Source organism: Cupressus sempervirens, chromosome 3 (genome assembly GCF_028749045.1).
Source record: "Cupressus sempervirens isolate cs-2001-9-10 chromosome 3, ASM2874904v1, whole genome shotgun sequence".
Taxonomy (NCBI): domain Eukaryota; kingdom Viridiplantae; phylum Streptophyta; class Pinopsida; order Cupressales; family Cupressaceae; genus Cupressus; species Cupressus sempervirens.
Window position 1 is genome coordinate 812,777,046 of NC_143120.1, and position 23,761 is coordinate 812,800,806.

The following is a 23,761-nucleotide window of genomic DNA, read 5'->3' on the forward strand; positions in this document are numbered from 1 at the left end:
TCTTGTATTGAGATCATCCATATGACTTCTCACCTTTATTGAAGCCATGCCTTGCAATAGGCTGAAGTATATTTATCTTCATCCTCTCGTGAAGCCATCTCCATCTAAAACCCTTATAGTTGCTCCTTTTTTCTTGCATAGCAAAAAAAGAGAGAAGTGAAAGCATTGAAGAATTTTAGGGCTTTCAAATATAAAATATCAAATAATTTAACAATATAACATATGTTTTATACTTTTAGTAAGTATAATTTTAAAAAACAAAATAAATATTTTGAAAAAAAAAACTAGAGTTTTAACACTTTTTATATTCTTTCATTGTGATTTGTTTCTAGAAAAAATCAAATGAAAAGGATATGTGTTACCATTATTCAGAAATAAAAATAAAAGAAAAATAAAGAGTGGGTTTATTGTTCTATTGTCTTGATTTATAGATAAGAAGTTTGAAATAAAGTCAAATATATAATTTATATATCAAATAGTAGCATGTTATATTTATTATTAGGTTAGGATATATATATATATATATATATATAACTTATATCAATTAGGGGAAAAAAGAATTATTTTATGTATAATTGGTATCTATAAACAATAGTAAATGAATTTATGTGCTATTTAATTACTTCTAAATAATTAATTTTCTTGTTGGTAACAGGTCATTTTTTATTGGAGCTATGAAACGAGGCCAAAAATCAAAGGGATCTCATCCCCTCATCCCCTTGAAACTAACACCCTAGACCCGTGAGCACGATAACCCAATAGGGACACCAAGCCCAAGAGGTGTAGAGACACACTCTCAACATGGGTCTAGCATAAGGTCTTTGAGAAATCCAAGCCCATAGAGGGTTCAATAGTTGGCTTGACATGAATGTCATTAGCTTCATGTTCATCATCAACTTTTTGGAACAATGCACTTCCTAGTCAATGATTCATTCCAACTCTTGGGATTGTTATGTTGAATGAAAATTCCTTCCAACTCCCATCCTCAGCTTTTCATTAGTAACTCTGAGTGTAATTCCTTCTAACTCTCATTCCTTGCATAGACCATCTAGGTTAAATGTAATTCTTGTGATTCAAACTTTGAACCTCCCTATTACAAGGGCTTGAAGCAACTGTTATGTGAGGAGCTCATGTTCTCTTTTAAATAATTTATTACAATTATAATTCTAATATAATTTGTTTGAAAATGAATGAATAAATTAAAATAGTGAAATTTTACTAATATTACTATTGTAAAGGAAGTTTACAATTGATTAAAGTTGTGAGAATCTATATGAGAGATCAAAACATTGAAATTCACGTACTAGTCCTATTCAACTTCTATTTCACTTTCAAGCTGAATAATTCCACAAAGACCAAAAGTTCTTTTACTATGTACAATGAGCTATACAAAGGCAAGAAATGATGGATGAAAATATGATAGAAACCAACATTGAAATTCTCTCTTTGCAACAACCTTAATAGAAACAACCTAAACTTTATGCTATGAGCCCTACATCTTATACAAATGGTACCCAAAATGGAGGCATTATGGAGAATTAAGACTTCCAATGTTGAAATAGAGGAGTAATATTCATTTTTATTTGTGTGACTAATTATTTATTTGTATTTTTTATAATATTCAAATTAAGAATATTTATAGCCCCATTACAAAAAAAAATAGTAAAAATAGTAATGTTTAGTTTTTGTAATTAAAATTTTTAGTTGCACTACCATTTATTTGTCAAACTCTACTACTTTTTGTCAATTTCACTAATAAAATATGACTTAAACAATCCAAATTAAATGCAACTAGATTTTTTAAATCATATTTTATTATTGAAATTAATGATTTCACCATGATACATTTGACATGATAACAATACATGGAAATCAAAATAACTTCAAATCATAGTTAAAAATATTAATAATTCATTAATATAATGAGTAATAAAAGTTAAAGATCTCAACCTTAAGCTTGGCTTGAGAGGCAATATCTTTTGTGCAATAGGTAGTTTTGGTGCATTAAGCCATCAGACGGGTCAAATGGCTCACATAGATACAAGTGCCATGAGGGGGGCTTAAGCTCTATAGAATATGGTCAAATTTGAAACAAAAAATATTAGAGGGGCAATAGTGATTTGTTTATTCAATGATCATTTTCAGTCATGTAGTAATTTATTTGCCAAAATTCTACAAGTGTGTACTTACCCAACAACATGTAAATGTACTTCCTTATATCCTCCATAGTGTTATGTTAATTAAAACATTGGAGACCGACCTATCCTTTTTGTTTAGCATAAAGACATAGGCATGCTTCTTGAATATGAGGTTTGTATATTTAGAAATATATACAACCCAAGGAGAAATAATTCTAGTAACTTCCAACGCCTTTGATTTGAATCTAGAGTCACAAGGGTATCAATTAGCTATCTCAAATATCTCTTCTTCTTGACTCTATTCTTATTCTTTGTTTGCACGAGGGATTAGATAGTGTAAAAGATTAATCAATAATCCATACATGCCCTAGAAAACTACATTCAATGCACCAATACATTTTATGTAGTTTCTTTACCTTGAAGCTATATGATATCACAATGAGCTAGGATATTTTAGTAATCCTATGGAAGATACAATTTTTCTCTATAAATTTGAGAAAATATCATGAAAACATCTCCCAAGAAGGCCTTAAGACTAAAAGGTCATCAATAACTAATATGTTGGATATAAATTAACATTTTAATCTTTATAGGAGGTTAATGATTTGCAATTACAACTCCCCCTAAGCCAAGGGTTTAGCTTTTAGTTGAGATTTTATATGCACCTTCTAGAGGTACAAATCCAACTCTTATCTCATTTTCTTCTTTCTTTTTCTATATATTATCGATATCATTTATTTTGTTACTAGTACCAATCTTTCTTTAAGCACAAGGCCTCACATTCATCCCTTTGCAAAATCTTGAAATATATCCTAACTCATTACAATTATAGTAATTGATCCCATGCTAGAAAGCATGACCAATTCTCCTCATGTTTTTTCGGAAGCAATAGCCTTATGTCCAATTTTTTTAATGTGAAAACATATCCATTGAAAGATTGAATATCATTGTTCTAATACCCATTCATCACTATCAACCTAGGTTTTCATTATGTAGATTTATGCCTATACTTATTGAAACATAAAATTGAAGCTATAATTATTTTGAATTTATTAAATTATGTCTTAGCCTAAGTGAATTTATTAAATTATGTCTTAGCCTAAGTGAATTCAATCTACTCCTACATTCAACAAAATTATGTCAAACCTTATTCCAAAAATAAAAATTACCATTGAAATACTGAGAAAGCCTAGTGGGAGTAGTTTAGGTGGTTACCCAATCTCTACATTTAGAGAGGAGTCTTGGAAGATTGAAGCAAGGAAGGGCAAAGCTCTACTCAAACTTGTTCATTTGCCATTACCTCTTTGTGCAGGTAGGAATTCTCATCTCCCTTGTTCAGATTTTCATGTTTGTCTCATGCTTATGCTACCTTTTTGATGGTTGAATGCTTGTATGATTGTGGGTATGTTGGGAAGATTTGAAAACCATGTTTTTTTTTAATGTTTTCTTTTCTTGTTTATGTTTTAATTTTGAGATTTTCTTGCATGGGAGTTTTGGCATTACTCACCCTTGGAGAGGGCAGAAGTGGCCAATTTTGGAAAGGTCCTTTTAGTTGGACTCCAACAGTGTAGAGTCTCTTCTCAGGACTAGAAGAGGGAGAGAGGGTAGGGTGTTATGGGCCCCTACTTGTCAGCACAAACCACATATGAGTTTTGGCATGTAAGAATGGAAGAACGAAATTTCTTGATTTATAGCCCCGATTGGGCACCTAGTTTGGTGTTGTGTCTGACATCTCCTGTTGGAAAAATCCACCTTTCCCTAGTTTTGATTCATTATGAATCCTATTGCGAAAACCTTGTATGAATATGCATGTTTGATTTGTTTCTTGGTCATGCTTGTTGTTACCTAATTAGATTTTGTTCTCTCCACGATTTTTAGAAATCTGTTGCAGAAATTGATATGGAACCCTTGTTAAGGGCCTTGATGGAAATGTATATTGATTTTTGAAATTCAATTATGTTCAGGGTTAGAATCCTGTGTAGAAATGTATTTTAAACCTCTGTTGAAGTGGCAACGAAGCCGAGTTTTCTTACTGGTTCTTTCTTGGCGGAGCCTTTGAACCAAGTAGTTTTAATAGAAAAATGAGATTGAGTAAATATGCTTGCATTAAGTCTTATAGCTTTGTTTTCAGTTTTGTGTATGTAATTTAAAAATCAGATGTGGTGGTGTTACCTTACTGCACATTTTTATGATTGGTAATCACATTCATTTCAATTAGATTAATCAGATAACATGTTGATATATATACTTAGCTATGCATTTTTAAGTTTAAAATATGTTAAGAAAAATTGCATTTGAGTTGTGTTTTAAAATTTTTATAATTATACATGTGCGTGAGGAAGTTTAGTGAATTTATTTGAATACTTGTTTATTACATTTAATCCTATTATCACTTTTAAATATTAAAACATAACTGGTTGGTGTTTTTGGGCATGACATTTGGGTATCAGAGCTCGGTTTTGTGACACTGGGGCAATAATGGACCCATGTAAAGTGTGGACATTTAAAACTACATGAATTAAACCTCCTCTCACATTTTTGTATTTGATTAGTGTAACTTTGATGAAATGATAAAAATATATAGACTTCTCTATAAGTTCTTGTTAAAAAAATTCAATATTCAAACTTACACTTTCAACAACATTGCTTCTCAATTCCAAGAAGATTGGGAGGAACATCTGAGTTAGTGAGTAGTATTTCATGGTATTAGCATACTTAAGAGTTCTCACCACCCTTTATGTAAAGGAAGAATCATCGTTGGGAAACATATATTGTGAGTGTGAAGCTAAGTTGGCTTAGTGCTTTAAGTTAATGTGCTTCTTCCTTTCCATTTAGATTGCCAGATTGATTCTAATCATCATGGAAGAATAGAATTAACCAGAAAGTGTTAGATTAGGAAATAGTATTAGAATGATAATGTTATTTTCATTCTCTTGAATAATTAAGGTATATGCATATTAGAAATTGGATTCTTTTAGGTGAATGCAATAGTGGCTCCTAAGCAAATGATTACCAATTCCCATTACTCATAGAATTGCATCATTCAGTTTGGTTCATCTAAGATTACTCATATGGTTTCTATACGTGTTTGTTTTGAAAAGAGTTATCTGTTCATATGATTCAACAAACTTATTAATCTACATTGGAATAACAAAGTTGATACCTTCTAATATTCCACTCCAATAATCTATGAGGGATATCCTAAACTAAAGGAGAAGGAAATCGAAATGAAAATATAAAATGCAAGAGCATAAAAAAATTTAAAATATATATATATATACTGCTGGAAGTGCTCATTTTAATCCTACGAAATTTGTATGGAAGAGGAAAATAAGTCCTTTCTCACAATACAGAACAATATAATAATAAGAAAATATCCTATAGTATCTTTTAAATAAAATAATAGATCATTTAAGTAGCAAGCAAAGCATAACATATTAAAATAATATAAAAGAAGGACCTAAGGTACAGTCACTATCATTTCAAATAAGAAGTCAGAACAATATTAAAAATGGGAGTTTCCAAGGAAGGGTCGACCGAGCAACTAGATGGGACATTCAACAATGGAATAGTAAAAAAAAAAAAAAAAAAACATAAAAGAATGCTGCCTCAATGACACTGAGCACTCATACCTAGTCTAAATGTAGGAAAGGCTTATGGGAAAGAGGTAGGAAAAGGACCCACCTACCCGTGTTTTCCTTCATGCCTCCCAAGCTCATAAAGGAGTTGAAGTGATACCCAAGACGCTTAAGTCAGCGCATCTAATTTTGCCTTTTGGTCAGCAAGGTAATGATGAGGGTGGGCTGCCATGTCTTAGATGCTAGCCCATAGAGATAGTTAAGTCTTAGAAAATTGAGACATGAAATTGAGTGCTAAGGCGAGATGGTAAGTGGTTGGAGCAAATACCACCCCATGCACGCTCATGACATTTTGACATTCCTCTTTTGAAACAAATTTCCAATGGAGCAAGTCAAGCAATTAAATCTTCAACAGCAAGTATTCCATGCTCCAAATCCAGTTGGTCAGTGGTGACATGATTGAATGGGCAGGGAGCAGGTTGGTATTAAATTTGGAACTCTATCAAACCTATTCTATCCTTCATATTCTCAACCACCTTAACGTACTTTCAATTTAGTCCTTGTTCCTAGCGTGGGTGCAGACACATGCAGCTGAAGACATAACAAATATTGACCTTGCTCAATAAAGCCTCCATGCATTTAAGGCTGGGCGCATTAAGTTGGGTAAGAATTTATCTTTTTGCATAGAAAAAGGTACGCAAGGTACCAAGTGGAGCATCTTAGAGCCTTGCGCCAACGCAAAACGAGGGAGACTTGTGTTAGTGTTCAAATGTTAGCATGGAAGAGTGGGAAACAAGCCCTGCATGATGGACAATGTTCTTGCCCATGTGCCCACATGGATAGTAATGGGGAGCCACCATGTAACCTTGGGATAGGTGAGTAGGGGTTTTGGGAGTTAGTAGAAGATGGTTAAAGGAGTAGGGATTTTAGTAGAGGTTAGTATAATTAGTAATTAAGGTTTGTAGTTAGTTAGTTAGTTGGAATAGTATTAGTAAGTCTTCAAAATAAGTTTTAGGATTTAGTATAATTAATAAGTGGGAAGTAGAGTTGTATGTTTTATATTTCAAATATTAGATTTTAATTAATGTTAGTAATTTTAGTATGTTTTAGATAGTTTAAAGTTTTAAGTATTTAATTCAATTTTTTTTAGTGTTGTTTTATTTTTATTTTATTATTATTAAAGTATGTCTAGATTAGTAAGATTTATTTATGGAATAAAGTTTTCTTTTAATTTAGTTAGTTTAGTTACTGGTTTAAATATGTTGGGTAAGTTAAGATAGTTAATTTATTCAATTCGTTAAAGAAGTAATCTAGAACCATTATGTTAGTAATTAGTGTTTATTAATTTAAATTTTAAAATTAATTAAAGTTAATAGTAGATATTATTTTATTAGTTTATTTTAATGTTAATAACCATATTGTTCTTAAGTTGGAACTTAGTGTCATTTTATTAAAATTGTTTTTGTTTAGAAAATGATTATAAAATTGAGATAGATCATTGGAGTAACTTTAAGTCTCGAATAAATAATTGGACTTAAATTAGCAAGTTTTATAGTAGACAATGTTGCATTGAAATACGATAGCTATTAGATTATGTGATCGATGTAGATATCTTGGAATGCGTCTAGATAAGGGCTAGCATAGAATGAACAATTTAGTTGTGTGACTTCCGGGAGGAAGTCAAAGGCTAGTGGGGGAGGATGTAAGGTCCCTCCTCGCATGTACTTATTAAATATGAATTTCTCTGTCAAATCTGTTGTAGGATATTTGAATGGATATGGAGTAATGTTGTAGGTTTTTAAATGTCCTAATGAAAATTGAGAACAACAGATACATCAATGCTTTAATACTTAAAGATTAGAGAATGACTATGTTGTCTCGACTGTTTAAAACATTAATTTGCACTAACAATGATACAAGGTGTTTCACTTAATGATGATGTTATTGATTTTGTTACCTCAATGATTAGGATTATATGCATTTAGATAGTTCAATATTCACTATTGGTGATGTTATGATGTTTAGGTATATGCATGCCTAACAATGATTATTCTTGTATTTAATCTGAAAATGAAATAAGTTTTATGTCATATTGATGATGTAATTACTGATGATTAAATGTGAGTAGAAATGAATTAAATAGTTAAGTAATTGAAGCATTATGTTCTAAGTTCACCCCGATCCATCGTAGCATAGTGATACATTACTATTATTTTGATACTCACGACTCGAGATGTCGAGACATTATCTGATGCTTGAACATATTTTATTATCTCATGTTGTGTGATGTTACTTTTAGATATTTGATATTCGTCATTTGAGGTTTTATGTATATGTATGTTGATGAATTAAGTAAAATGTAGGATTAACACATTGATTTTGGAATCTTTATGATTAAGGATATAAGTAGGATGAAAGAAACCCTGATTGATGTATGTTTCAATTTATGTGAATTTCTGATTCTTATATACATATGTACATGTGATTTTACAGGACTACTGATGTGTGCAATGAGTGTGCAGATATTCTAGCCGAGAAAACCGACGGAGGAACAGAATTGATCTCTATCTGCTCATTGTGGAAACATTGTTTTTCGTAATTAGAGTGTTTTAATTGTGAGATGTATGTATGTATCTTTCTGTGTTCAGTGAATGTTAATGTTCGTAACTATGTTCTTTTAGTGTCACTTGACACTCGTGAATTGTTTATGTTCTTCAGTGTGCTGATTAGGGTTAGTTGTGTAACCTTTGGACCTAGTTGGTTTAAGTTAGTGTAAGTTTGCTAATTTGGTGCTTAATCGAGTTTAGTCATCCCTAATCCGAATTAGTGCTTAATCTGCATTTTTGAGTTGTTAGTCGGTCCTAATTATTTTCTAGCTTTTGTTTGGCTCTAAACCTATTTCTAAGGCTTTAAAACATGAAATATTTATACCCAAGGGGTATGGGTATGGGTTGGGGGTCTTTTCCAACCCCTAAGCCCCTTTTTTTGACTTTTGAGGTCACTCAAAAAGTCTCTTTTTGCCTTTGTGCGAAAATTGACTATGGCTACTATGAGTTGTCTCATCTCACCTCCACTTAGTGGTTAACCATAGTATGGGTTGAGTTAGGAGCTTCTAGATTTGTAGATGCGTGGGAGAAGTTATTGATCCTTTTGGTGGTTGAGTTTGAGGCTTATTTAGAGGCCCTTCTTGGAGTAGTTTAGGTGGTTACCCAATCTCTACATTTAGAGAGGAGTCTTGGAAGATTGAAGCAAGGAAGGGAAAAGCTCTACTCAAACATATTCATTTTCCATTACCTCTTTGTGTAGGTAGGAATTCTCATCTCCCTTGTTCAGATTTTCATGTTTGTCTCATGCTTATGCTACCTTGTTGATGGTTGAATGCTTGTATGATTGTGGGTATGTTGGGAAGATTTGAAAACCATGTTTTTTTTTAATGTTTTCTTTTCTTGTTTATGTTTGAATTTTGAGATTTTCTTGCATGGGTGTTTTGGCATTACTCACCCTTGGAGAGGGTAGAAGTGGCCAATTTCGAGAAAGGTCCTTTTAGTTGGACTCCAACAGTATAGAGTCTCTTCTCAGGATGAGAAGAGGGAGAGAGGGTAGGGTGTTATAGGCCCCTACCTGTCAGCACAAACCACGTATGAGTTTTGGCATGTAAGAATGGAAGAACGGAAGTTCTTGATTTATAGCCCCGATTGGGCACCTGGTTTGGTGTTGTGTTTGACATCTCCTATTGGAAAAATCCACCTTTCCCTAGTTTTGACTCATTGTGAATCCTATTGTGAAAACCTTGTATGAATATGCATGTTTGATTTGTTTCTTGGTCATGCTTGTTGTCACCTGATCAGATTTTGTTCTCTCCACAGTTCTTAGAAATGTGTTGCAAAAATTGATATGGAACCCTTGTTAAGGGCCATGATGGAAATGTATATTGATTGTTGAAATTTAATTGCATTTGGGATTAGAATCCTGTGTAGAAATGTATTTTAAACCTCTGTTGAAGTGGCAATGAAGCCAGGTTTTCTTACTAGTTCTTTCTCAGTGGAGCCTTTGAACCAGGTAGTTTTAATAGAAAAATGAGATTGAGTAAATATGCTTTCATTGAATCTTATAGCTTTGTTTTTAGTTCTGTGTATGTAATTTAAAATCAGATGTGATGGTGTTACCTTACTGCACATTTTTATGATTGGTAATCACATTTGTTTAAATTAGATTAATCAGATAACATGTTGATATATATACTTAGCTATGCATTTTTAAGTTTAAAATATGTTAAGAAAATTTGCATTTGAGTTGTGTTTTAAAATTTTTATAATTATACATGTGCATGAGGAAATTTAGTGAATTTATTTGAATACTTGTTTATTACATGTAATCTTATTATCACTTTTAAATATTAAAACATAACTGGTTGGTGTTTTTGGGCATGACACCATTCATACATCACATGCATTAACATACTAAAATAACATGTAAAGTAAATGCATCTAAAACATGTAAGCAATTAAACACACACACTTGACACCAAGTACGATTACCCAAAAACCTTCCAAATGAGAAGGTAAAACTGGGGTGGGGATGACACCCACAAATCTTCACTACTACAACAATAAGGTGTAGCCAATTAAGGTTACAATGGTTTGACCATGAAACATGATCTGCCCTATAAAAGGCCTACCCTGTTAAAGGCTTGCAAAGATTGTTAAGTCTCACCTTGTTAGAAGATTTCAACACCCTATTAGAAGTGTGCCTGGTTAAAGGACTTTTAGATCATTTAGTTGGAATACCACCCTGTTAAAGGATTTGGTAAAGCTTGTTAGGACTACTTTTCCTAAGGGATTTAACTAAAATTACCTATCAAAATGTCTCAACATAGATCTTGTGGTTGGTACTTGTTTGCCTAATAACAGATCACCTCTATCCAATCTCTAATTAATCCTTCACAATCTGATGTGACAATGTTGTATCCTCTATCTATAGTTCTTCACTTAACTAATTCTACAATTCACTTTCACTACTAAGTTACCTTGAATGCTCTGCAAACTATCTTGTTTCATCTCTAATTTGATCATTCACTCCTTCACAATGCTCTCAACTCTCTTCTCTCTCTTTAAAATTTAGGCCTTTTTCCTCCTTAAGAAGACTGAAGTGGCTTAGGATTAGGTATGAATCTACAGCTGAGATTCATCCATTTTGTCACTTAAACCTTCCCATTTTTTGATTGGTTGCATGTAATTGCATAGGGAATCTGCACGTAGATTCATCCTTATCTCTAAAGAATCAAAATCTATCCTTAAGTCAGCTGAAAAATGGTTTACATAGTTAGTTGTGCCATAACAAAAAAATATGTCCAATCTGTGTTGCTCGACATATGTAGTTTTTGATGCTTGGCATATATTATAATTCTGGTTCTGACTCGACACTTGAATTGCTCAGCATCTATTGCTCACTTGGCACTTGAATCACTTGGCATGGTCTATCTGCTCAGCACTTGAGTGACTCGACACTCATTGCAATTCGGCATGGTCTTGTATTTACATATTATACTCGATATGCATCACTAGATCAACATGAACTAAGTAAATGTCTTAAGTGTGTTGACACTCAATTTTCAAAACCAATATGAGATCAATAAAAATAGGGGAAACCATGTGGGAAAAACCCTACTCCAAAAGGAGATAGAAGAAGCTAAAAAATAGAAAAGAAGGAAGGAAGGACTTATTAGTGAGACCCCCCAAGGACAACTACCTTCACCCTAAGCACAAAATGCAGCTGAAGATACCATGGGGATGAAAAAAGTTTTGTGAAGATGTTTGCAACCTACTCGGCATTGGGAATGCACTCCAGGATAAGAGAGCCATCTTAAATCAAATTCCTAATAAAGTGCATGTGAAGCTCAATATGTTTGGTCCTCTGATGCTCAAGTAGGTTGTGGGAAATGTGTATAGAACTTTGATTGTCACACCAGAGAAAGGTGGAACTATCAAAAGGAAATCCAAAATCTTTCATCAACTATTGAAGCCATAAAACCTCCTAACTAGCTAGCACAATTACCCTATATTTTCCCTCTATAAATGATAATGTTTGAGCATGATGCTTCTTGCAAGATTATGTGATAGGATTAGAACCAACACAAAAGAAAAAGCTAGAAGTAGACCTTCAATCATCAATACCACCAGCCCAATCTGAGTCTGCATAACCAACAATATGAGGATCCCTTGATATGTAGTACCTCGTATGTACCTCAAGATATGTTTGGAAGCTTGCCAATGAATCTCATGTGGATCATGTGAGAATTTAGAAACAAGTCCAACCTCAAAGGATATATCAACACATTTTTGCATCAGGTACAACAAACTACCCACAAATTGTCTGTATAAAGTGGAATCCATTATAGGAGTAGCGTAAGTGGTAGATAAAAAATCACTTAACTGAAAAGGTGTAGGAGCAGGCTTACAATCAAGCATTTTGAATCTATGAACCATATCAACATCATAATTTTGGTAGAGTATGATTATCCCATCCAAAGACTAAACTTGGAGGCCCAAAAAATGGTGCATAAGTCCAAGGTTTATCATCTCAAACTGCTCTCTCATAGCTCGCTAAACACTCTGAATCATAGAGCATGAGCTACCTATAATAATAAGATCATCAACAAATAACACAAGTATCAATAAATTAGCCCCATGACATTGAATGTACATTGTAGGATCAAAATGATACTGAGTGAAGTATGAAGCAAGTAATAAGGAATCCATCTTCCCATACCAAGCTCGAGGGGCTTGTTTGAGCCCATATAAAGACCTTCAAAGTTTGCAAAGCATAGAAAATTCCTGCACGAAACCATGAGGTTGCTCCATATATATATCCTCATGTAGGACTCCATACAAAAAGATACTCTTCGCATCCATCTCAAATATCATCCATCCCTAAGAATTTGTATGAGAGAGTACAAGGTGGATATAATTCATCTTGATGATAGGAGAAAAGGTCTTAGGGTAATCAATACCCTCAACCTGTGAAAAACCCTTCGCAAAAAGATGTGCCTTGTACCTATCAATATAACCATTTGCAATATACTTTGTATGGTACACCCACAACACCGAACCAACTTTCTTCCTTTTGGAAGAGGATAAAGATCCCAAGTGTAGTTCATCAAAGAAGAGTACTCCTCATCCATAGCTCTATCCCACTCAGAGTGTCCTGTCACTTGCTAAAAACTCAATGGATCATTTGAAATGGCATGACTCAATAGTCTAGTACTAGATGTTTGAGTACAAGTGTGACGAGAATATGAAGGATCTCCTACCATAGCTCTAGTTCCATCTACAGTATCACGAGTTGACTTAGACACTCTCTAAAAATTTGGTGGAGGTGGAGAAGGTGGATCATTATCAAGATCATCCTTAGAGGATACATAATCTTAAATAGGAGAAGAGGAAGTACTAGGTAGTGAAGGAGAAGCTAGTGATGGAGGTTCCATATGAGGATAACACTCATTAAACTAGATATCTCGCTGAAACAAGATCTCTCTAAAATTAAGATCAAACAACCTGTACGCATTCACATCCTTGCAATAGCCAACAAAGATGAGTGGTTGGCTCTTCCTCTTGATGGCTTTAATCTGAGCATCTAGAATAAATGCCTAATCCTCACTACCAAAAATGCGAAATGTAGAAACATAAAGCTTGAAATGAGTCCAAGCCTCCTTAGGAGTCAAATGTTGCAATGCCTTTTAAGGTATCCAATTCTAAATATAGTTGGCACAATTGTTAGCCTATACCCAAAATGAAGAACTCATAGCTTGAGATTGTATCATACAATTGACCATCTGTCGTAATTTCCCATTCTTTCTCTTTGCTACCCCATTTTGTTGAGGGGTATGTGGAACTATGAATGGATGTTCTAAACCATGCTTAGTGAAAAAATATTTGAAAGACTAAGTCACATATTACCTACCATTGTTAGTGTGTATATGCCTAACAGAAAGAGTAGACCTCTTCTGCATAAATGTCTTAAAGATTTGAAATGAATCAAAGACATCATACTTGTACTTCAAAAAGTACACCCATGTGTATCTAGCAAAGTCATCTATGAAGATAAGCACATATTGAGCACTTGAAAAAGATGGAGTGGGGAATGACATAAGATCACTATGTATCATCTCTAATGGTTCCTTAGCACGTGTGGATCTACTTGCTGGAAATGGATCGCTGTGATGTTTTCCATGTGCACAACCTTACAAACACTGTTAGTACAAGAGATCTAAGGTAGCCCAATCCCTAACTCTTGTGTACTCATTTGATGCAGATATCTATAGTTGACATGGGCAAAACACTCATGCCAAAGCTTGCTCACTATGTCTGCATGTCCAACAAGAGAATCACCTAAAGAATCAGAGTTCTCAAAACCATGAAATTGATATGTAAGACTATAAATCAATACTCCCAGTAGCAAAAACCATGTTAGGATCATAGAGATCTCAAATAACCACGTCATGTGGTGAGAACTCAACTGTCTTATTAGAGCCAAAATGACAAATATGGAAGATAGATAGGAAGTTCGTAGAAGTGGTTGGAACCAAGAGAACATCCTGTAGGGAACCACCCTATAAAGAGATAGTGTTTGAACCTAAAACTAAAAGATGTGTGAAGTCACCAACTATAATATATGTAGTAATATTATGAGCAAGTGAGGTAACCGAATTAGGTGAGTGTTTCATATGGTGGGAAGCACCTGAATCAATAATCTAAGTAGCTGAAGAAGCCAATGCTCGTGCATAAAGAGCATGTCCTTTACCTTAATAAGGAGGTGGTGGCTTTAGAGAAGAAATACTATTTTGCTACATGGCCTCCTCTAAAGCCTCAAGATGTTTCCAACACCTAGAAATTGGATGTCCTTCCTTGCCACAAAAACAACAAGGATCACCTATAAAAAATTTAGTCTTAGATGTAGACTCACTAGACTTAGAAGGTTTACCCTTTGAAGTGGCTTTTCAAGCTTTTAATTTAGGAGAAGGCTTCGAGGAACTCTCACTACCTATTAAATCTTATTTGGGCTTCAATCTTTACCTCGTCTTCCCTATAGATGTCTGAGAAACTAATGGTTAGTTCTTTGATCCTATGAGAGTAGCTAATTGTGTTAGCTTGGATTGATTTCTAGTTAAATGATCATAAAATACATCAAAGGTGGACATGGTAAATCTAGGACCCAAAGCATCCATTATGGAATGGAAGGTAGAAGAGAAAATCTGAAAGTTTCCTTGAAGCTTTGACAGAATTAGATAAATGCACTCTTTATTAGTCTTCACTTTCCGACAATCATGTAACAAAGATCTATATTTAAACCTAATCAGAAAGTCCTCAATAGAGGGAAATTGATTTGGTACAAGTGATGTAAGCTCTGCCTCGATCTGAAGTGCCTTGAACTCATTAATGGTACCAAAAAAATCCTTGAACTTGGCCCACATTTTGTGAGGGGAATTTAACCCATCAAGATGAAACTAAGTTGTCTGAAACATTCAAAGAAATCAAACTCATGGCCTCATCCATCTTATTCCTGTGTTGTATGACCTCAAAAGGCCTTTGTAAACTTGGTTTTACTTCATCTTAACGAAACCACAAACCCTTTGAAAGGAGAAGCCATGTCATAGAAGTTGTCCATGTGTGATAGTTATGTGGGTTTAGAGGAACTAGACAAGAAGAGGTCTTAGCCATTTTTTAGAAGGTCTTTTTTTCTGAATAGTTTTGATTTACTAATGTAAATGACATAAACAATAATATAAATTACCCCCCGCAATGCAAAAAATTGAACCCCAAATGCTAGAAAGAATTCATATACAAGAAAAGAACATAAACAATTCAGTTTAGAATCACATGTACCTTTTGAAAAATATTGATGAAAATAGCCATCTCGATCTAGATAGCAATCATAGGTAAAAAAATTTATAGTTCAAAGTACGATGCTCATAGGGGGTTTGAAGTTCTGCCTTTTCAAATCTACCAATGCAGACATTGGCTCATGCATGAAATTCATAGGAATAAGGTGTAGGTCTAGTAAACCACACCAAGAAGGACACTGCTATGAGTTGCAGGTAACACCGTTTTCAATGTGCCCTCCAAAACAATTTCTTTCCTTCTCCAAAAAATACCCTTTCACATGCACCTGTCGATTAAAAAGTGCTCGTTTTTTTTTCATTTTTTGTATGCAAAAAAAAAACAAAAAATAACATTTTGCAAAGAATACAAGATTTGAAAACTACAACCAAAAACTCTCAAATTAGCTGAAAAATCCCAAATTTCTTTTGTCAAACCCTTGTTCCTCTTTTTCTCCAAATAAGAACAAGCTACAAGAGATTTGGCTTTGATACCATGAAGGAGTTGATGAGAAAAAATCCACAGATCCTTTAGAACACCTGCATGCAAGAACTTGCCATAGGGAAGAAAAAGACGAGATAAGGGAAGGGTGTGGCTCTGAAAACATGCAAGAATATATTATCAGAGTGAAAGAATGGATGGAAATACAATAGATAAATCCTAATAAAGGAGTTTGTAAAACTCTAAAAGGGAAACCCTAAGAGGTAAAAAAATTTAATATTCAATAATTAATTATCAAATAGAAATTATGCATGTGCATAAAGTGAAATCTTAAGTAGGGAGTAAAGGTAATTTAATAAAATTAAATAAAATTAATCATTTACTCTAACAAATACTTTATTAGTCCACTCTAAACACATGCATTAGGAAATATTATGATTATAAATCAATTCAATGCATAACTATACCCCATGAAAACGTCAACACGTCCTCCAAATCAAATTAAATAGGTTAGGATGAACTATGATGGAAGGAACTTATACTATGGACCCAAGTATCAACACAACTATCAAAATTATTATTTGGTTGTCTTTACACCACCATGGAGAAGCCAAAAACATAATATATGGCAAAAATGAAAGCATTGCAGACCATAAAGAACCTTTCTAAATTCATCTTTAAAATAAATCACTTATTAAATCTTGACACAAATGATAACCATGCTAAAAAAATAGAAACACGACAAACCAAATAAATTGTGATACTTCACATACAAGATATAGCATTGAAGAACACCAATCATCATTATATCCTTATACCTTACAAAATAGATTCCCAAGTCCACACTAATATATGAATTCCAAAAAAGGAATATGGAACATTTTAGTGAGTCAATTGAGACACATTATAAAAGAACATACATATAACTATTGCTACACAAATTTGTATAACTTAAAAATTAGGGAATGGACACCTTATAAAATGTTAATTTTAAAAATACAATCACACACCTAGAACATGCAATACGACAAGGAGACCAAAATACTAACTCAATCATAGAGAAATACACTATTAAAGCCTTATATAGATTTCTTCAATCAAATTTAAGTATCAATCTAATCTCAATAATTAACCAACTATGTCTTTGAGCACGAGGTCAACAAAATGTAGTTACATCTCGTAACTAAAGCCTAATGTATATGCAACAAGGTTTCACCATATACATATCAATCATCTAGATTAATATTCTTCCATGTATACATCTGATGAACTTCTATATCACTCACCCCACAATATCTACCAACCTCTCCAAATATATTACTGATCTCAAATTGGCATTAATGACAAGACCTATCAAGTTGACATCAATGACAATACCATGCAACACTTTTTTTCATCAATACCATCATCCGTAGATGCATTAATAAAATAGAGGGACGTTGTTAAAGAAAAATCACCATCATATGTCATAAAAGAAGAATAATCATGAATCATATTATGAAAGATAGTGATTTTTTGTTTCATAATGAAGGATACAATATCTATGATTTTGATCTACCAATTGGAAGCACATAAGAGGGAGGGTTTGATTTGACCACTGAAGGGAAATGGACCATAGATATTTTAAAGAGTATCGTAACATGATAGATGTAATATGTAGCTTTTTTTTATAATGTTTTTTTATGTTTATATAGAAGAGAGAAGTGTTCACTATTTTTGTTTGTTAATAAAATTTAGGAATCCCACAAAGATAAAATAACTTAAATTTAATCTTAGAACTATAGATGCAATATATCTCAAAGATATGAATAGTCGAGTTCATGAAATGACATTACAAATATATTTTAAAAATATCACCATTATATATCATAAAAAAAGAACAATCACAAATCATATTATGAAAGGTAATGATATTTTTTCCATAATGAAGGCTAAACTATCTATGATTTTGATCTATCAATTTGAAGCGCATAAGAGGGAGGCTTTGATTTGGCCACTAATTGGAAATGGACTATAGATATTTTAAAGAGTATTGTAGCATGATAGATGTAATATGTACCTTTATTTTTGTTTAATAATTGTTTGAAGAAGAGAGAAGTGTCTAATATTTTTGTTTGATAATAAAATTTAGGAAACCCATATATCTAAAATAGCTTAAACTTAATTTAGAACTATAGATACAATACATTTCAAAGATAAGAACACTTGGGTTCATGAAATGACATTACAAATATATCTTAAACATGTGTATTAACTTTAACAAGTATGAAAGTCTATATTAAAATTTGTAACAAGTGGTGACAAAACTAGACACTACCATTCAATATCACCTTCTAACGTCACAAAATGTTAGAGACTGATGATGCAAGTCCAAGTGCACCCCCCTTAAGAGCATCAAATAGCTCCAAATCACACCCTACAATATATCTTAGATATAAACTAAATATAATTCAAATCTTTTATATACATATTAATAATATTTAAAAATATAAACATGTATCTAAAATAATAAAAATTAAACTAATTGAGACAAATTAGAGTTTACTGTAAAATTAAAATGAAGTGAGCATTGACATCACAATTAAAATATAAAATGTTAAAAAATACAATGTAATTTTTTAATATACTACTTATTGCATCACAATTATATTCTAAAATAGTAAACGGAAAAAAATAAATTTAAAAATGACAATAAAGAATATATAATATGAAAAACAAAACCAAAACCATAGACAACATCCAATCCACATATATAAAACTTTGAAAAATAGTTAGAAATATGTTACTTTCCAATCTACTACTATAATGAGCAATGGACATAAATTTGTGGGCCCGCAAATGTTACAAATATGGCCATACTAAAATGCACTTCCATACGAAGGAGAGGACTTGATTAATTTTTTAAAAAGTTAGAAAAAGCAATGTATAGGAAATGCATTTTCGTGGCTGTATAGCCACCAGCATTAAGATGCAACCTTCTAAACTTTAAAAAGTAAAAAAATTAAAATAATAATATAAAGAAAAATTTATTATGGTTTTCGAAAGTTTGAAACTGGAGCCTTTTCTCCATACGTGTGTTATGCGTAGAGGCTTAGGCAATGCAGTGCGTGTGGGAATTGAAGGAAACTGACTAATGTAGCAGGCACTCCAGGGTCTCAGGAGGGGAATATTTATCGTGTCCAGTACAATAAATTTGAGACAGATGAGGGGCATCCTCTGATGGAGGAGTTACAATGCAACCAATTAAGGCCGTGCCCTCCTGAGATGAACATTATTAGTTGGGCAGGTGGTGACCAAGTTGAGGTTCTTGACAAGGATTGTTGGTGGGAAGGTGTTATCTCAGAGGTTCTTCCTCACAGATATTATAGTGTGTACTTCCCTTGCTATGACAATTGCATGAGATACCCCTACTCCAATATTCGGACCAGGCAGGAATGGAAGAATGGGAAATGGTCATTATCTCTTCCGGTAAATATTTTCCTTTACCTGTTTGGCAATTATTTTTAACCGTTTAACTTATGTCATGTTGTTAATGAAAATATTTGAAGAATGGTTCAATATTTTGCCTCTTGAGCATTTAACAGAAGCACCCAGCTTTTATTCTATCCTACTTAATCATGTATAAGTACCGCGTAGATGGTAAATTGAAGTCTCTACTAAGCATTAGGGTTTCACATATATGACAACTAAACACAGTGACCTAATTCAACATAATTAAGGCATGATTTAAAGAACGAAATATCTTCTATACATAACCTATCACTAGTAGGTAATTGAGCATGCCACTTTTATCTATGGTAAAGGCAACCAAGTCGTATCTCACATGTCACTATCAAGTGCAATGATCTTGTGCATAATGATATTAATAAATAACATGTAAAGATGTCGTATTTATATCCCATGCTATGTACTACGTACTCTAAAGTATCATTGTTCACAATGAATTACGAAGTAATATATCACGTCCTACTCTTCCAATACACGAGTTTAACAAAATACATTGCATTCTTGCTATCATATAGAGACACCACTATCCTCGGCGATTACATTAATCTCAAGATAATCTACCAGATTTTAAGCAGATCACTGAACATGGGTTTTATTATCTAGTGAGAAAGGGTATCTTTCTTACCCATACAATACAATAAATATCCAGCTTAAGTGTAGTTCCTAATGAATACAATCCTCAAATGTACTGAAATATCTCTAATAACTTAAGAATTTGGGCAAAGTTTACAGGCCTTTGTTTTGACTTAATATCATTTGTTTAATATTCCATTGGCATCAAACATTTTGATCTTGTAGTTTCTGGAAAATAGCATATTCTTGATTGCCTTTTGTTTGTAGTTACATTCATTGAATTGTCTAATATATTTATGCCTGGAGAAATGTATGCCCTTTTTTACTACTTGTGCCTTGTATGACATATCAAGAAGCTATTGGGCCCCGAGGAATTAGAATTATCAATGTATCTTTGCTACAAGTTTTTGAGTTTTTAGTGTATAAAATTGAAACAATTGGTTTAGAATAATTAGAATATTAGCATTGAGATTTCGTAATATAACTGATTCCTATTGATAATTAGAAGGGTTTTCATGGCAATGTCAGATCTTAAGAAGGTAGGTATCTAATATAACAGTTGGAACAAACTTTTAATCTCTCTTTTGTAATGGAAGATATCCATTTCATTTAGTTATGTCTTGGTGCACATGTTAGCTTTTCAAACCTTTACATTCATTTGAGATCTCATCTTCCTTTACCTATAGGCTTTTTTAGCGATTTTGAGAATTTTGGATCTTCATATGAACACTTTTATATCAATCTTACTTTGTTAGCTCTATTAGGGGTGGTTCTTTTTTGATTGTCAGAGAGTTGCATCATGCATTGTATTATTTGGATCTACTTGAATATTGGGATACAACCTTATGTCGAGAATATTATTAAAACTTGACTTGTTTATTAAGATGTCGAGTCCTTTACACCAGTGTATCTAACACATGCTTAAAATTATTTTTGTAGGCAAGAAAATGGAAGACATCAAAACAAGGGAATGCAATTGTAGAAAGTATGTATGAGGTAGATGAGGGCTTTCGTCTTGACAAATGTGACAAAATAAAGAGATTTAGGCATTCAGAATCAGCACAACATGTAGACAAAGGGACACTTCATGCCAAGGGCATTTTTGTTGATGCTTCTCACTATAACACCAGAAAATTGCCTAAACTTAGGAAGAAGCAAAAGAAAAATGGAATTCGCCTGGCAGACGAGCACAATGTATCCACACATAAGTTGGAATTATTTGCATATCGCTCTGTGTTAGAGGCTTTTCATGCCCAAGGTTCATTAAGCTGGGAAAGAGAAATTTTACTGACCAATCTCCCTTCTAAATTGCACATTTCTTGCGAAGAGCACACATTTGTGCTGGAACAACTTGCATGTGGTATTTGATGTGAAATTGTACAGTTCTCAATTGCATATATTGTACAAAATGTTCTTGCAAGATTTGTTACTGACAATCTCTGGAATTTTGACTAAAGATGTTTTTCATGAAGAAAAAAGTGAATAGCCTTCCATGTATAATGTCCAAGATTCTTATCAATGTAAAGATCTTTGGCAACATAGTGCAGTTCAGATTTTTGTGATCATGTCATGGTTACTCTTGAATTTTTCATATATTTCACTCTCATTCTCTAGTTGGAATGAACTTTTCTTGCAAACACATTGAAAGTTTGAATACTTTTAATTTCTTTCAAAGATTGTGAGATTTACATCATTAGTCAAAAATTGAGTACAAGCACTTTTTAAATTTCGTAAACAGTATATCAGTCAAGACAAACTTATGCAATTGTTAGTCATTATGTTGTCATTTTGACAATATATTCAGACAAAAACATGCTTATTACTGCACATATAATATTGCAATAATCAATCGAGCTATTCAACCTTCATCCTTGAATTAGACACTAGTTTCTTTTTATCCACAGAATTGAGATGTTGCCTACATAAAGTTTTTTTGGTAAGTGGCTTGTTTGTTGCATTGTAATCTATATCTTCGGCCTTCCAGTCAAGAACAATCTAAAATAACCACTGTCCACTTTTCTCCTTTTATGCCAGTATCCTGTGGGGAGCCCTTGTTGCGAACAAATTTCAGTCCATGCAATAACTGACCAGCCAAGAAAGTCAGTAATGACCTTTTTTCGCAATTCCAGCAACTTTTACATGCTGTGTCCATTCAAGCACCTTTTCATTTTCGTTTACATTTGCATCTTTGTCGTTAGTAATTGCTAGTTTCATAGCCGCAGCATTTCAATGACAATCATTACTTTAAGTTGCATAAATAAACCCTTATGGTTGATTGTTTTCCATTCAAAAACCTTGGAGTGTAATGTATTGTTTTTAAACCTTGTTTTCAAATCTCCAACTCTAATTTGGAAAACCATTTTTTATTAACTAACATTTCATACACCTAGCTTGCCCTTATGGTAACAAATGTTGGATTTGTGCATCAATCAGGACAAAACTTTATCTTCATTCAACTTTGTAAACAAAATAGCATTTTGAGGCAAAGATGAAAGAAAGATGTAATTAATGATTAGCAGATTTTCATTGGAAATAATTTAGCTAGTTTATTCTAAAAAATTGTCTGTATGTCACCACATTCATCCTGTTTGCACATATGTTCTTTGAGAGTTACCATTTCATCTTGATGCCAAATGATGCTTTCAAAAAAACAATAGAAAAGGGTATTATACTAAGTTCATTGAACTTCACATTGTATAGCATTTAATTTTAACTATAGGAAGGAAAAATATTCCTGCTTCTCTCTTAGTGATCAATGTGTGGAGCAATTCCACACATCCGAACACAGGAAGTTGTTAATAGACTCTCAACAGCTCACTTGACATACAATCAGCTTTAGGTCAAAATAATCAAAGTCAATCCTAACTTGTGTATCATGTTGCAAGTTATCTATTTCTCATAGTGTAAGGATACTGATATTTTCTCTGATAGGCCAGTGTGTATTTCATAATATATATTTCTTTTGGTTGTTGCCATTCACCACAAAACTCATATGAATGAGCTCTTGTTGACAAGTTGATCCACCAGGACACAATCTTAATAATCCAGAGCAGTTGTGGATGAGATGAAGCAGGAGCCTTGCTTCCTTGAGGAAAAACTAAAAAATGCATATATTTAGGTTATGGGAGCCTCTTGTGGACCAAGAATCTAAAAGCCTGCTACAACAAGTGATGTTTGTCATATTGGCACTCTAATAATGCCTAAGAGCTATACCATATTTTATGGTCAATTTTGGTTGAAGGATTGATAAGGATGCTTTTTTCCAAGGTTTGATCTTGAAAATAGGATTTTCACGCAGTCGTGGTCATAGAAACAAATGTTGTTATATTTCAAAAAATATCAGATCTCATGCCAGACTGATATTTTCATGAAAAATTTTAAAATTGTGATATTTTCAAAACACATTGACTGCTGTTTTGATTGAAATTTTTCTGAATATTTATGTTAGTTTCTGATTTTATTTGTTGTCATTATCTAATTTTTTCCCTTAAGAAAAAGGGTGGTTTTTAGGTTAAGTGAGGAAAATCCTTAATGAGGAAAATCCTTATTTCAGTGTTCATGGTGTACATTTTTTGTTTTCTTTCACTCGCACTTTCTTTGCAATTAGGATGGCTTTAATTGTAAAGATATAAATTATTTTCATTGATAC

The 23,761-nt window shown here is 33.0% G+C and overlaps 1 protein-coding gene across 1 annotated transcript in view; it reads left to right on the plus strand.

Moving 5' to 3' along the window:
• The window catches only part of LOC149569278 (uncharacterized), a 121,497-nt gene extending 100,017 nt beyond the window's left edge, over nucleotides 1-21,480 (plus strand). Inside the window, exons 2-3 of the mRNA XM_089816861.1 lie at nucleotides 19,175-19,500; nucleotides 21,052-21,480. Coding sequence (XP_089672987.1) covers nucleotides 19,175-19,500; nucleotides 21,052-21,480 — 755 coding nt within the window. The remainder of the gene's footprint in view (nucleotides 1-19,174; nucleotides 19,501-21,051) is intronic.
• Nucleotides 21,481-23,761: the final 2,281 nt, after the last annotated feature.